This window comes from Sardina pilchardus, chromosome 6 (genome assembly GCF_963854185.1).
Source record: "Sardina pilchardus chromosome 6, fSarPil1.1, whole genome shotgun sequence".
NCBI lineage: Eukaryota > Metazoa > Chordata > Actinopteri > Clupeiformes > Clupeidae > Sardina > Sardina pilchardus.
In genome coordinates, this window is record NC_084999.1 from 12257863 (window position 1) to 12272151 (window position 14289).

The 14289-nt window shown below is 42.2% G+C and overlaps 1 protein-coding gene across 2 annotated transcripts; it reads right to left on the reverse strand.

The window, feature by feature from the left end:
* Positions 1-9406: 9406 nt before the first annotated feature.
* On the reverse strand, positions 9407-13779 carry LOC134082045 (tyrosyl-DNA phosphodiesterase 2). Of its 2 annotated transcripts, none has more exons than XM_062537680.1 (7): positions 13672-13779; positions 12539-12582; positions 11943-12443; positions 11733-11824; positions 11431-11549; positions 10973-11143; positions 9407-10535 (listed from the first exon to the last, which is right to left on the reverse strand). In XM_062537680.1, exons 2-7 carry the CDS (start codon positions 12568-12570, stop codon positions 10245-10247), a joined length of 1206 nt encoding a protein of 401 aa, XP_062393664.1. In that variant the 5' UTR covers positions 12571-12582; positions 13672-13779; the 3' UTR covers positions 9407-10244. The 2 variants fall into 2 exon arrangements, with proteins under 2 accessions (XP_062393664.1, XP_062393665.1); XM_062537681.1 differs by having other exon boundaries at positions 11943-12438; positions 13672-13771.
* Between the last annotated feature and the right edge of the window lie 510 nt (positions 13780-14289).

The following is a 14289-nucleotide window of genomic DNA, read 5'->3' on the forward strand; positions in this document are numbered from 1 at the left end:
AACATCTCTTTTTGATTGATTTGAGCTTTGATTGATATGCAGCCACACTAATTAAAGGTAAAGAGATGTGTTGCCAGGAACTGGACATGTCATTTATTCACGAGTCCTTGACTATACCGGTGCCGTAAATCACCTTGCCTGTTACCTGTCAAAGCCTCTCTTTTCAATTCCCCCCTCTGTCAAAGGGCTGCCAGTTACCTGAGAGGAATGACGGACAGAGAGAGAAGAGGAGAGAGAGAGAGAGATAGAGAGATAGAGAGAGAGAGAGAGAATGTGCACAGGGATTGTTTTAGAGGGCTTCTGCCATGGCCAACACACTAGTGATGTGTCTGTGTTGTTGCAGATGTAAGCTGATTGTGAAGGGGAGTCCACCATGTTACAGTAGGTTTTTTTTGGGGGCTGAGTTTAAGAGAGCAGAATCTCATGGCAATAATGGGAGTGCACACGCAGTGTTGTGTGTGCAGGAAAGCAAGTGGTAAGGTGTGATTGTTGATTGTAAGGCTGATGTTAATTAGTGTTAGTTACAGTAATTAGTTAATTGTTGATTAGTTAATTAGGTTTGGTAAAAGCCAACAAATTACGTTGGTCAATTAATATCGTCGTGCAATACCTTTAAACTGAAGGTGGTGTGTTGGTGGTAGCATGCAAAGTTGCTGGGGCGTCAATGCAAGGCACCAGTTGGAGAGCATAGCCCTTGCCATACAATTGACATAATAAGTCAATTTTGATTAAGTGTCTGCTAAATCAATCAATAAATAAATAAATGATGTAAAATCTATTGAATGCTTCAGACAAGATTTCAGATAGATAGATTACGATAGATAGATACGTTATTGATCCCCATAGGGAAATTCAAGGTTTTATTCCCCCTTTTAGATTTCAGCCTTTTAAATGTCAATATTGTTGTGGGTCTCAATGTGTTTTCAAGGGATAAAATGTACCGCCTCTGCAGTTACCAACAATTACATTAATTCAAGTTTATAAACTACAAAGTACTTCTGAGATTAGTTGCATTAACTCACGATACAGCTTCACTCTTCCTTGCTAATACAGAAATAAGTCCCCGTAAAGTTGAAGTGCTTCTCAATTGGTTGATATTTCTTTACCAGATGAATGAATCATAGGCACATTCAAATATTCCTAGTCAAAGAAGAGTATGTCGCCACGCCTTTGCGGAAAATTCAATGTACCACCCAGACATAACCTTACTAGCCAGGGAGAACCCAGCCAAACCTTGCCTAATTTGCTGCAGGCATAACCTAACATGACTGGTGGGGAAAAAAACAATTTATGGTCCGAGGCATAACCTACCATGACCATGGTGGAAAAGTTCATTTCAGCCCAGAGGTATCCTCTCCGATTTAGGCCCCTTCTGCAAAAGCGCATATTTAGAGAAAATGTTATTCCTTTTATTGCTCATTTAAAAACAAATAATGTGTTGTCCTTACAATCATATTGCAAGCAAATGTTATGTTCCTAGATCGTGGCAAAAAAAAAAGAAATGACAGATAATGTCAGTTATTGAAAGATCAGATTTTTTTTTCCGTAATGGAAAGTGATTACATTTCATCATTACCAACTGGATCGGATTGAATAAAACAGTGTGTCAGGTTCCACTGCATTTGATTTGTCAAGCATACGTTATTCTCTGCAGGAAATGGAGAACATCATGAGGTCTCTTTAGAAAGCCAAACCATCAAATCAGTGTTGTTTTTCCCCGTGGCTCCTAATCACAGACTCAATGAGCATGGATGCAATTTCGTACAGATTTTTTGGGGGGAGAAGATAACTGTTTCTGGAAATAGATTGGGATAATGATGATGATAATCGTTCGCATGGGCTCATTCTTCAGCAGGTTACAAAAATATACAGAGGTGCTCCGCTCTGTTTTTTTTTTGGTAGAGGGGAGGATCATGAATAGTGAATTAAGACAACAGCTCAAACCACAGCCTTCTGTTTATGATCGTGCCTTTGGGCTGACATACAGTACTCTGTGATGGGAACAGATGCACAGAAGACTATTATGATATCAGTGTTGTTTGTTGTTGTCTCATAATGTCACTCTGACATTTATACCACAATGTAAAGTTAAGACTGCATGAAATGTCTCTTCTCAACTCTGTGAAGACTGTGTGAATAATCCCCCACTCACACAAGTGAGAAATTATCAATGGTGGACACCTAGGATGTGTTACTTCATTGTTATACTTTCTTACAGATAAAGGAACAAGCTAATCCGCAGACAAGCATATCCATATCACTGAATTACCTGTGTAATGTGGAGGAGACAGGTGCTTGATGGGTCTGTTCTCCATCATGAGCTTTCAGTCAGGCGGCCAGTCAGACAGCCCATGGCTGTGGGCAGGGCATTGAGGGCAGGCGGTAAATGTTACAAGTCATGCCCCTGCCAGCCAGCCGCAGCACCCCTGAAAGATGAGACACTGTATCCTCTCTCTCCGTTGGCTCTGTGTGTGTGTGTGTGTGTGTGTGTGTAGGGGGGGTGGGGGGTGGCAGTCACTGGGGTCTGTCTTGTCAGGCACCGCAGCAACGGTGTTCATGGCAACCCCACCTCAGAGAAGCACTAGACTGCTCCAAAAATAGTACTGGAGCAAAACCACAGCCAGCTCCATCTTCTGACAGTATTCACTGTTTGGAGGTCTAAAGGTCTCCGGCTCTTCTGCAGTGTGCAAGCGAGAGCAGAGGCAACGTGGTGCCAATCGTCTCTGTTTCTCACAGAGAGTCGTGCAGCATTGTTGCCTTCATTCACAATACGCTGGAAGAAGCGACAAGTGCTCTGATGTAATTATAAAAGATCGAGTTGAGATGCTTGCAATCAATGAGCCTGTCTCCTCTGGCACCTCGGTGTGTGTGAACTCGTGTGTGTGTGTGTGTGTGTGTCTGTGTGTGTGTGTGTGTGTGTGTGTGTGTGTGTGTGTGTGTGTGTGTGTGTCTGTGTGAGTATGTGTCTGTGTGTGCTTGGCTTTGTGCACATCAACAGATTACTCAGCCGACAAACTCCATCCCAAATCTTCTCAATCACCAGCAGGTTTCTCTGACTAATGATAAATCATAAGATGATGGCAATCACAAGTGCCTTTCCTTTTAAAAGTGATCGTGACAGCAATGACTTAACAAAATGAACGCCGGCGGCTGTAGCATCTAAAAGGATGTGTTAGGGTGGCTCAATTCATTGCTTATCAGAAAATATTTGATGAGACACAATATTATGAGTAAAAGCCTCAGTAATAATTTCCCAATGTAGTCACTGGAGACAGAGATAGAGAGCGAAGAAAACGCCCTCACCTGGCCCCCTTTTCAACAAAAGTCACAAGCATTATTTAAACATTCTTTAAACATAAGCAGGGGAAGAACCACAATGCTCCCATCACATAATTTTCAATCACAAGGGCAACACTGAGCCCTTGCAGGAAATCTCCTTTTGATACTGTTATGATATCGAGTCCACATGCATGACAATAGATTATCGCCCCGCACAGAAGCATCCTGAACCCTACAGGCCTGCAAGCACCGGCTCTTCTCCTGGTTGACATGAATAAGGATGCATGCTTGGCAAGAATCTCAAAGCAATTCAGAGATTACAGATCACACATGTATCACAGAAAAAAAACATGCCAGAGAGGACAGTAAATCACACACATTCTCTCTGCTCCCGTGTCTCAGTGAGCCAGCAGGTCTCTGGCAGACTCCCTCTGGAAGCCATAGATAACCAAAGAGCTTTGATTGCTGGGAGAAGAACTAGCGACTGCTCTGAGTGTGGTGGTGTCATGATTGCCAAAAAAAGGTCTCTCTCACTCACCCCTGAATGCACATAATCAGCAGAGAACAGTCAAGAGCACAAACTCAGGTCTGAATCAAGAGCATTATCCACAAGGACCTCATGTGATGTGCAAGGAGTCTGAGTGTAAATTGCACTCGTTTTAAGAAAACTGACGAGCTGGAGAATGACAAGCTTGGAGAATGTTTTCTGTCCTGAGGTGATTGTGATTTGTGGAAAAGGTTAGGTGTTCTAAGATGTCAGCCTCAGATAATCAGCAGTTTTCTTTCATTGACCATCTCATGAGTCTTGACCCCACCCCCCCCTCTCTCTCTCTCTCTCTGGGTTAAACTGAAGGACATATGATACATTGGGATATCTGCAATGCATCTGGGCGTGTTCACTCAGTTGAGTTTGTGTATCATATCGATCAAAGATCGAAAGAGAGAATCAGAAAATCTTTTAGTCTGAATACTACTTCTAGTTTCCAAAAGCTTAGAAACTTGTATGTCCTTCATTGACTTGTTGGAGGAATCAGTCAATAAAGCACTATTGTGAGGTACGTATCTGAGTTTTGACTTTCAGACGCTATCCATGGTGCTGAACTTACAACAGGGCGTGGAGGGGGAACACACACGCACACGCACACGCACACGCACACGCACACACACACACACAGACACATACACATACACATACACATACACATACACACACACACACACACACACACACACACACACACACACACACACACACACACACACACACACACACAAATATACCATCCATTAGCTGATTTGGATCACATATTTTTGAGTAGGAAATTATATATGCAGTATATGCCATTCATTTAATGCTTGCTAATATTCAATCTACAATGTGTGTCTGGGTAACATTTTCAAGTTTTTTTTCAGAACTCAATCTGCTCTAAAATTCTGACCCTCTGACTAACAGTTTCTGATTGTTGTAAAAAAAAAAAGATCTGTCCTTCTGCAGATAAATGCCAAAATAAGTGGAGCCATTTTAAAAGCGCTGCCCAATGTAGTTAGGACCAAAGAGAAAACAATGTAATGCTTTTGAAGATGAATCATCAACAGCTCAGTCTGCCTGCTCTGCTCCCATCCGACTAAAAGCCAATAAATCTCAGCAATCTCCCACTGATCTCATTTTCACTGCTTGTTTAATGTGGACCAAATGCTGTTGACATATCCCTTCACCCCTGAAGTGCCAAGTATTCATCATCCAACAATACGCCACTATTTATCTGTCACACAACCAAAATGGACTAGGCTGTCTAGAATCTAGAGCAAATGCAGTAATGCCAAAAACCTCACTTTTTGAGCAAGTTTAATTTGTTAGTTAAATTAATTTGATGGTATTGATAACCATGCCATTTGAGAGGTAAAGTATGCTACTGTAGTATGGTGCATTGGACTTTCATTTGAAACACAGCAAGAACAGGAGCCTATTGAGAGGGAGCACAAAGAGCCTTGGAATCAGTGCAGTTCTGCAGATGGCAAAGTGCCTTTAGACCTAAACCACACTTTCTCCCCTCGCAGATTTGTTGAAATCCTTCCTAAATTAGGTTCATTTTCTTCACCGGCTCACATCTTCCCAAGCTGCTTCTGAGCTGAGATTCCTCTCTTTCGGCATCCCTTCCCCCCCCCCTCTCTCTCTCAGCACCTTATCTGTCGTCCTTTCCTGATCCTTATTGACAGCTCTGCCTTATCAAATCACAAATATGTCTGGTGGAAGATTAGGGGGGAAAAAAACTCAACTTTCAGCCGGAATTATCTCTGCTGCTCATCTACCCTGGCACAGGTGGACCTGTCAGTGCCATGACATCATCGTTTTATCTCCATGGAAACGGGGAGAGTACATTCACCACCTGCTTGAGTGGATTGCAAGGTGGGATAGTGCTCTTGTTCTTTCTCTCTCTCTCAGTCTGTCTCTCCCCCTCCAGTCACTTCGTCCAGTCACGTTGTGTCATGGCTAGGAGTGATGTCCAGCATGTTCCTACTCCGTGTAATCTACACTATGTGAGGAGCCTCAGATCAAGATTAGATGATAAGGAACTTCACACAAACCTTTGTTATCATCGGGAGTAGTTTAAAGAAGATTAGAGAGGGGAGTCTCCTCTGAGCTGTGCGGTTGATCCCTTTTTTTCAAAATGTTTCCTTGAAAAAGTTAAGCATCAAGAACTTCCAACTAATTTCAGAGAAAACAATGTTTGGATATGCATGCTTTTTATATCTCTAAAGCAATCCCTTTGGAATAAAAAGCTCCATGTGCCTTAAAAAAAAAGGATGGCGTCATAGTTTGCGTGTCACAGAAGTTGTGATCTTCAGCACAATCAAGTGAGGATAAACACTGCATTTGCATCCAGCAAACTTGCCAGCAGAACGACTAGGGGTCAAAACAACAAAGTGGCATATGCTCCTGACAGTCTGTACCCTCAACTTAACTGCAGATGTCTAAAAAAAACAAAAAAAACAGTGTGAAGCGCTGGAACATATGCCAGCAGTAGTCGTCTGCGGAGAAGACGCCCGACCCGGCTCAGCGTTTGTTGGTGCTGGTTGCGTTAGGATGTAATTAACCAGAGACAGCCTGGCCACACCAGGAGGCAGCCCAACAGGAGCCTTACAGGAGACTTAGGGCCCGTGCTGTCATCGCCGCATCAAATCAATTTAATTGCTGCCGCTGGCGCGAGCGAGCACAATGAGCTTTTTGGCCCTGTCATTCCGCACCACCATAAAAAGTCCAGCGATGTAAATTTTTCTCATTTCTCCGTGTCAATAGGCACATGACGGCTCATTTTTCTTGGAGGAAGATGGGGGGGGGGGGGTGTGTGGTGGCAATGAGATGACTGCAATGTGCCGCAGCTACTGCAACAGCAAGGCAAGCATGAGGTAATGAACCTAGAGAGGGGGAATCTGGTACACTGCTCATGCAAGTTCCCCTCAAACACACACACACACACGCCACTGCCAGGCACAACAAGCACTTAAACAGACCCAACAGTTGACCTCACTAATGTCTATAAACAGCTGAGGACTGATGGCCAACCAGCCCCAGGTTATCGAGCAGGCTTTAGTCTCAGAGGGAAAAAAGGGAAACAAGAGATGGAATAGAGATGTGTGCGTGTGTGTGCATTTTTCCCTAACACAACACTTTTGAGTTTATGCAAACATATCAGTGCGCTTCCAAAAACAGATGTAGCGTTCTCGGGGGGTTCTTGTCACGCAGCATGTGAAATGCAGAGAGCTCAATCAGGGAAGGCTGTCAGTAAATCTCCCAGCACAGCCTGAACAACCCCTAAAGACCAAATCGCTCAATTCAATTTCCCCAACTACTCAATACACGCACATAGCATATCAGCCTAGTTAAATATGATGGTTGGAGGGTGAAATTCTAGCCATGGAAGAAACTGCATGAATGAGCTTGGGAGCCTGCAATGTTTACAACTAGTAATCAATACAAATGACGCAGCCAAATCCATTACCCAGAGTAATAACCACTGATTGGATAAATCTTATCATGCAAACTGCATCATCTTCCGTGTGTAAACACACACCTCTCGCCTCTTTCTGTTTTTATTTAGAATATGTTTATGACGAGAGACGGGGGCACAAGCTTTCTTATGTCAGCAGTTTACAGACACAAGCGGCGCCTGAGAGATGCAATGTCACTTCTATGAATACATCAGCGGCTATTGAGCCATTGGGTCCAATGCAAATATGTACACTAATGTCCCGAATATGCTCACGACCCACAGCAGTAAAGGAAAGGTAATATTCCCATTGAGACCACGCGTCCAAAGCTTCCCATCTTAATAACCCTCACCCCTCGGGAAGGTTATGTCATGACGGCAGCCAGAGAACACTGGAAGCGCTGATTCAGGTTCTTTATAAATAAAGCCACTTGGACAGGACAGTATGGAAAAACTGCATTTGCAGAGCGAAGAGGGCGATTGATTATGCAAAGGGCTGCCGAAAAAGAGCGAAAAGGGTGTTGTAGGGTCATGCAGAGAATTACAAAGCACATTCTAAATGTCTAGTATGTTTAGTATGAAAAAAATCAATGCAGTAGATTGGTTGGCTATATATACTGTGTGTCATAGTTCCTCTAATATCTTTATAACTTTACATCACTGGTATAATCATACCTAAAGCTACTGGAAACGCTGTACCTCATTCGGAGAACAGATGGTAGAGATTAAAATATGTTGAACTCTCAGTGACATTGGTAGTTAGGGAGCTTTGCTCAAGTAAAGAGTAAGACACTGGTGTGCCCCCTATTGGCTGGTAAACAGCACAGGCACAGGTCAACTCAAAAGTATAAAGTTGCAATGTATGATGCTATAATACAACAATGGCATTCCAGTTCCTAGTTAATGTTATACAGTATGTAGAGAATGAACATTTTCTGAATTTGACAGATACATTGCTCACTTGTATTGTCTTGTTTGACAGATGTTAGAATGATTTTTAAATGCATCAGTTTGTATGGCCTTGTGAAACATCTGACTGAGATGTTAAGTGAATGACCTATGTGTCTACTGTAGGTGCTAGGTAGAATATGAAATTGAGTAAAGAGGAACCCCATAGATAGAGATAAAGAGGTGTCGTGCATACATTACTGAAGAAATAGATCCCTGTAACTAAAAAGCTAAATGTAAGAACACTCAATATTGTTTTTCCCAGCATATATCACACCTAATATATCACCAAGTCGCCCAGATGGATGGCACATTTATGTACTCTTACATTAACCTGAATGTGGTGACTAAGGCAATGACAAATAATTATTCTTGCTGACAGCTTGCCATCTTTCCTAATTTCCATCTGACTCTACTGACATATTTCAATTCTGCTTGGATTAAACAGCTGAGAAAATGAAACCCTGAATCAATTTTCCAAATGAAAACACAAGAGCCTGTTTTCAAATTCTTTTCCCCAAAGAGGATATTACCATCCATCTATCTCTACGAGATTGCTCACAGCTCCCAGCAAAGACAGCTAACACATACCACCCCAGCGCTGAAATGTGAGAAAAAGATATACATGGATAGACACACAGACAGACTCTCTCTCTCTCCATCTCTATCTCTCTCTCTCTCTCTCTCACACACACACACACACACACACACACACTCACACACACGCACACCCACACACAGGCATACTTTATGTTCCAATTCAAATAATGGAATAGGCACATATCTAAATGGCTACACTATCATCATTCAGTGAATTCATATATGAAAGCATTTCACATCTTGCATTTCTAACCTCTGTCTCGCAGACATGCCGCACAACAAGATACCGCTTTCCTCTCCACCTGCACTGGAAAGTATGACAGTAAATGAAAACAAAAGCTCATCACACACTGACTGTAACTTAAAATATGAAATGCAAAATACTACAAAATAACACACCTGAAAAATTACTTTCATCAGACCATTCTTATATGAGGGAGGGCCACAAATAATGTTACGAGTGCACAATTCAAGATCACTTTCAATCTACAATAGGTACTGTATATCCATGATATGCTTAGAGCTCCATCTAGTGGACAGTGATGGTGCTGTTCAGAACAGGAGGCAGGTAAATGCAAGTTTGGTTGTTGTAGTGAGGTTGTGAGAGCACTTTATGAAATCATTTGAATTTAAAACAAAAATCAATACAGTAAAATCAAAACATGCTAGGCAGTGATCCAGCAAGATATGAAGCCGGAGCCAGAAGGGCTTCAGAGTTCCCACCAGTTAAGAGGCCTATGAATATTTAACTGTTCCACTTCTGAGACCAGAGATGGAGAGATGGACAGCACTGGCAGATGAGTTTATATCACAATAATAACTAGAAAAGCACTCCGAAAGCGCAGCTACCTCCGCCTGCATTGTTCTTCCTAGGTTGTCATACATTTGAACCGAAACTATTCAGATCGCCAGCACGTGTTACGGAAATGTAATAGTTTCTTCCTTGGGTCATGTCTGACCTTTCCTGAAAATCTCATCGAAATCCATTCATTACTTTTTGAGTTATCTTGCTAACAAACAGACAAACAGACAGACAGACAAACAAACAGACAAACGCCGGTCCCCGATGAAAACATATACCTCCTTGGCGGAGGTAAAATATTACACTCGAACGGACCACCAACAAAATAAACACATTAAACTCAATACAATTAAGATTAGAAATCGTATGGCTTTGTTCAAGTTATTAGGCACTAATATTTTCAACATGCATAAGAAATCCATTTGAAAACAAGCCATTCACTGCACATTGATCACACCTCTTTTGCAGTAGAATCAAAGTGCATCTTCCCCAGACTAATGATCAATCTTAAAAGATTGAGTTTAGTATGGTGAAAACCAGACTAAATAGAAAGCACTGACGGCTGCACAATTTCAGACGTAGTTTGATTGCGAGATAGATTAATCAATTCTATCCTGAAGCTGAATTCAGCTTAATACTGAGTCTGTGGAAAACTTGCAGAGGATACCCCAGTGGTCGCTCGTGAAGCGGCCGCATTTCAGACGTTCCTGGCCTATAAGCCTCATGCTGACTGGGTTGACCTTTGCCCCCTCCTTGCTAGGCCTTATGTAGACGCGGTCAAAGCGCAGTCGTGCTGGGAAGGGGAGGTCCTTATTGTTGTTGTTGACCGTATCCCAGGTGTACCGACAGTCTTCGGGTTGTCCGAGAACCTCCCAGACATCAGAGATGCCTTCAGGCAGACCACCAAGCCACTTAATCTGCCAACACAGAGGAAAGTTTGCTGGTTGGGGAAAATGTCTCAACTTTGCCAATTCTACATGACCAGTTATACCGGATCAACTTTTCCAGCTGAGCCTCAATCTGTGCTTTTGCAAAGACACATGGTAGTGATAACGTTTTTAATGTTTTTAAATGTGTAATGTTTTTGTCTGTAGTTCAACTGGTTGAGCAAGGCACCACCAAACAAGGCCAAGATCACAGACACCTAAACAGCATACATAATAATAATAATAATACAAAAATGAGCTATATCTGTGCAATACTAATACTCACTTGAGGTTATCTCAATTATCTGTCAAATGTACATTTTGAGAAGGTTAATTTAAGTCAAGTCCCGTCTGCAAACATCTGAACACCTCAATCGAGAGACCAAAGAGACACTGTGGACACTGTGGACACTGTGGACATCACTGACCTCCCTGTCTCTGAGGTTGGTGTCACCTCCAAATATGACAGTGTGGTCATCAGGAGCCTCCCTCATCCTCTTCCACACCCGACGGAGCTGGTTCATCCGCTCCTGGGAGTTATCCTTGCAGCTCTCCAGGTGAGAGGTCATCAGCCACAGAGGGTGACCTGAGAAACTCAACTGAGCGTGCGTAGCAACAGGCAAGAGCAGGTCTACAGTTAATGTAAGAATGTTATTTTTAATGGCTGATGGAAAATATTTTTTCATTCAGGAACAGAATGCTCAATCCTACAGATGGACAAAAATGTTTTAATGGCATAGAAAATTTCATTTTTAAATATACATTTCCTACTCTACTGCCAGTTTTACAGTTTTTTTTGTGCAATTCCTATTGCAATTCTTGTAAGACACTACCATTATATCCCTTTGTGTTGCACAGTCATGTTCACAGTCATCAAGGAACTCACCTGTGTCATTAGGAGATTCCTGCCCTGCTCAGTGGTGGGGTAGTTCACAACGTTGCTCTGGAGGAACTTCACCCTGGACTTACGCAGTGCTATCCCAGTGAAGTACCCGCTGGTGTTGCCTATCATGGAATTGTCCATTAGAAGAGGAAAACATAGCCGGGGAAAATACAGTAGCTACCCACTGGTTTAAACATACCGTAACCAAGCACATAACTACATGTAACATGTTATTGGTTTGGCTTTTATTGGTGAAAATGTGATTAAGTGTGATTAACACTGCTTGATTGGTCAACGTCTCTTACCCATAATAAACTCATAGTCTTTCATGATTTCATCAAGGGCTTCTGCAATGGGTGATATAAGTTCTTGCAACAGAACTATATCTGGACGGATCCTACCAACATAAAACTGGATAAGTGCATCAATACACACAACTGTCATCCGTACTATAATCATAAATAGAAATACCCTCTACATTAACCGTTCAGGAGTTTTTTGAACACATGACCCACTTGGCAAGGCTCTTCAGCAATCCAGGGAACCGTTCATCCATATCTTCCTGATCAAGGCCATCGATATTCCATGTCAGTACAAAGAGTTCATTTGCGCTTCTCTTACTGGTAGTGTTGGCTTGATCGGAGTTGTCCAGGGGTAGCTCAGGTGAATGTGGCTGACTTGGAAGTGACTGATCTTGGGGGAGTTGATCTGAGGGAGGCTGGACAGGAGCTGGGGCTGTGGCTGGAACTGTCTCTCTGGCAAAGCGAGCACCGGGGGTCTGCGTGGACTGGTCCCGTGTTGCCGTTGACTTGGTCTGTGTTCCAATAGTCGCTGCGCTCTTCTGATTGGCCTCGGTTCGCTGGTGTTGGGGCGACTGGGTGACATGGCTGGTGGACGGCTGACTCGTTGGGACATCCTCAGCTTTCCTTGCTTTTCCCCTCCTCTTCCCCTTCTTTTTCTTGGGGACAGAGGTTCCTGGAGCAGTCACATTCTCCAGAGAATCACCTGGTTCTGCTCTGCAATAAAAGTTGACAAGGATAGCAAATGAATTCACACGACCTCCTGATGTTAAATGTGTTTTCAGACTGGCAAATCTTTTGAGTTTACTGACCTCTGTGTTGCTGAATTAAGAGTGTCATCCATTTTTATTAATACCTTGGAAGGAAAATAAAACAAGTCACTCTGTGAACACTTTTCAAAAAAGTTCTGATAAGGGTAGGCTACTCCTTTCCTTTTCCAAACAAAGGGAGAACAATAAAGCAATAAGGGCGCACTGGTAAGTCCTGTCTGCATACCCAGCTGTGTTGCCATAAATGCAGGTCCCTTGGGGATCAATAAAGTATCTACAGTATCTATCTATCTATCTATCTATCTATCTATCTATCTATCTATCTATCTATCTATCTATCAGGTGAAGCCTAGCATACTAAACCCTTGCAGTTTATTTTTCAGATAAAAAAAATGATAAAAAAAATACAGAATGGTAGTTATGTGTTACTGAAACTTTCATTATCATACGTCTGTATACTATTTTGTAAACAGGATCAGAGAATGTCTAATAATGAGCTCTGACAGGATAGTCTAGCCCCGCCTATTCACGTCATGCAAGTGCTGGCCGAGTCAGGCTATCTGTGAAATTACACCAGAAAAACAACACCACCTTAGCCTGTGTCGGCTAACGCATGCATTCTTAATGTCTGTAATATGGTAAAACGCAATGTAGTATTCAAAGAAGGCATATCATATCACATTAAAAAGCCAATTTTTTTTTTAAAAAAAAAGCCTACATTCGTTATAATAGGCTTTGCTTTCATTTGGACCTGACAGGGTACACAAGACGGAGAAAGCTTATTTGTGTAGCCTATGATAGACTACCAGAGGCAACTTATGACAAACCAAACAAAGCTGCCGACACTTCCGCGGTCGAAGCAGGACTCCGGACAGCGTTCGCATGTTTGTAGTAGGCCTAGCCTATTTCTTTATCTATCCACTTAACTCTCTAACCTCGATGTAAAACGTAATGAAACGAGACAACAAGTAAAATGAAAATCGTTCTGAGGACTTCTGACAGGCTAAGTTCTTGGGGTCTGGGAATAATTGGGTTTATGGTCAGAAGTCCCTGTGAACGCCACCTCATATTTTGAAGCTTTTGAAAAAGATGTTTCCAGCTGTGGCCTTGATCGATATCATCAGTGTTCTCACTACGCAGGAAAATACTTGTAACGCGAATCCAACTCTACTTACGGTTATGGAAAAGCAGGGCAACGCTGCGAGCGTATCATACTGTACAGCTGAAGTGCCAAATATCCTTCTCTCCGCTTTCCCTCTCTGGTAGTGCCTTGAACAGCTGTCACAGCTAGGTGACGTCTTCCAGGTTTCTATTCTGAGGCTACTCAAGAATCGAAAGTCTAGGCGATAGGGACAAAAAACTATGAGAAGCAAATTGGGGCACAGACTCGAGAGGGGAAGCACATCAAATAAAACAATATTAAACCTTAGATTTCATACCAAATATGCCTTATTGGAGACCAAACCAATTATTGTATAATAATTAAAAAACAAGCAATTTTACATATGGAGTAGGCCTAGCCTAGTAGGCCTACATAACTGAAGTTCTTGTAAAACACGAAGCCTTTTGGTAGGTAGGCTTTGCAAAACGAAAGAACATATTTTCAAGTGAAGCAGAATGAGAACTTCCACTATAGGCCTATCCATACAGAAAATCAAGGGACAAAAATATTGAATAATGCAGCTGCATCCATGTTATATTTTAATAGATGGCTACAATATATTTAATGTTATATTTTAATAGATGGCTACAATATATTTAATTAAGACATACAGTGCAAGTACTGTATATGT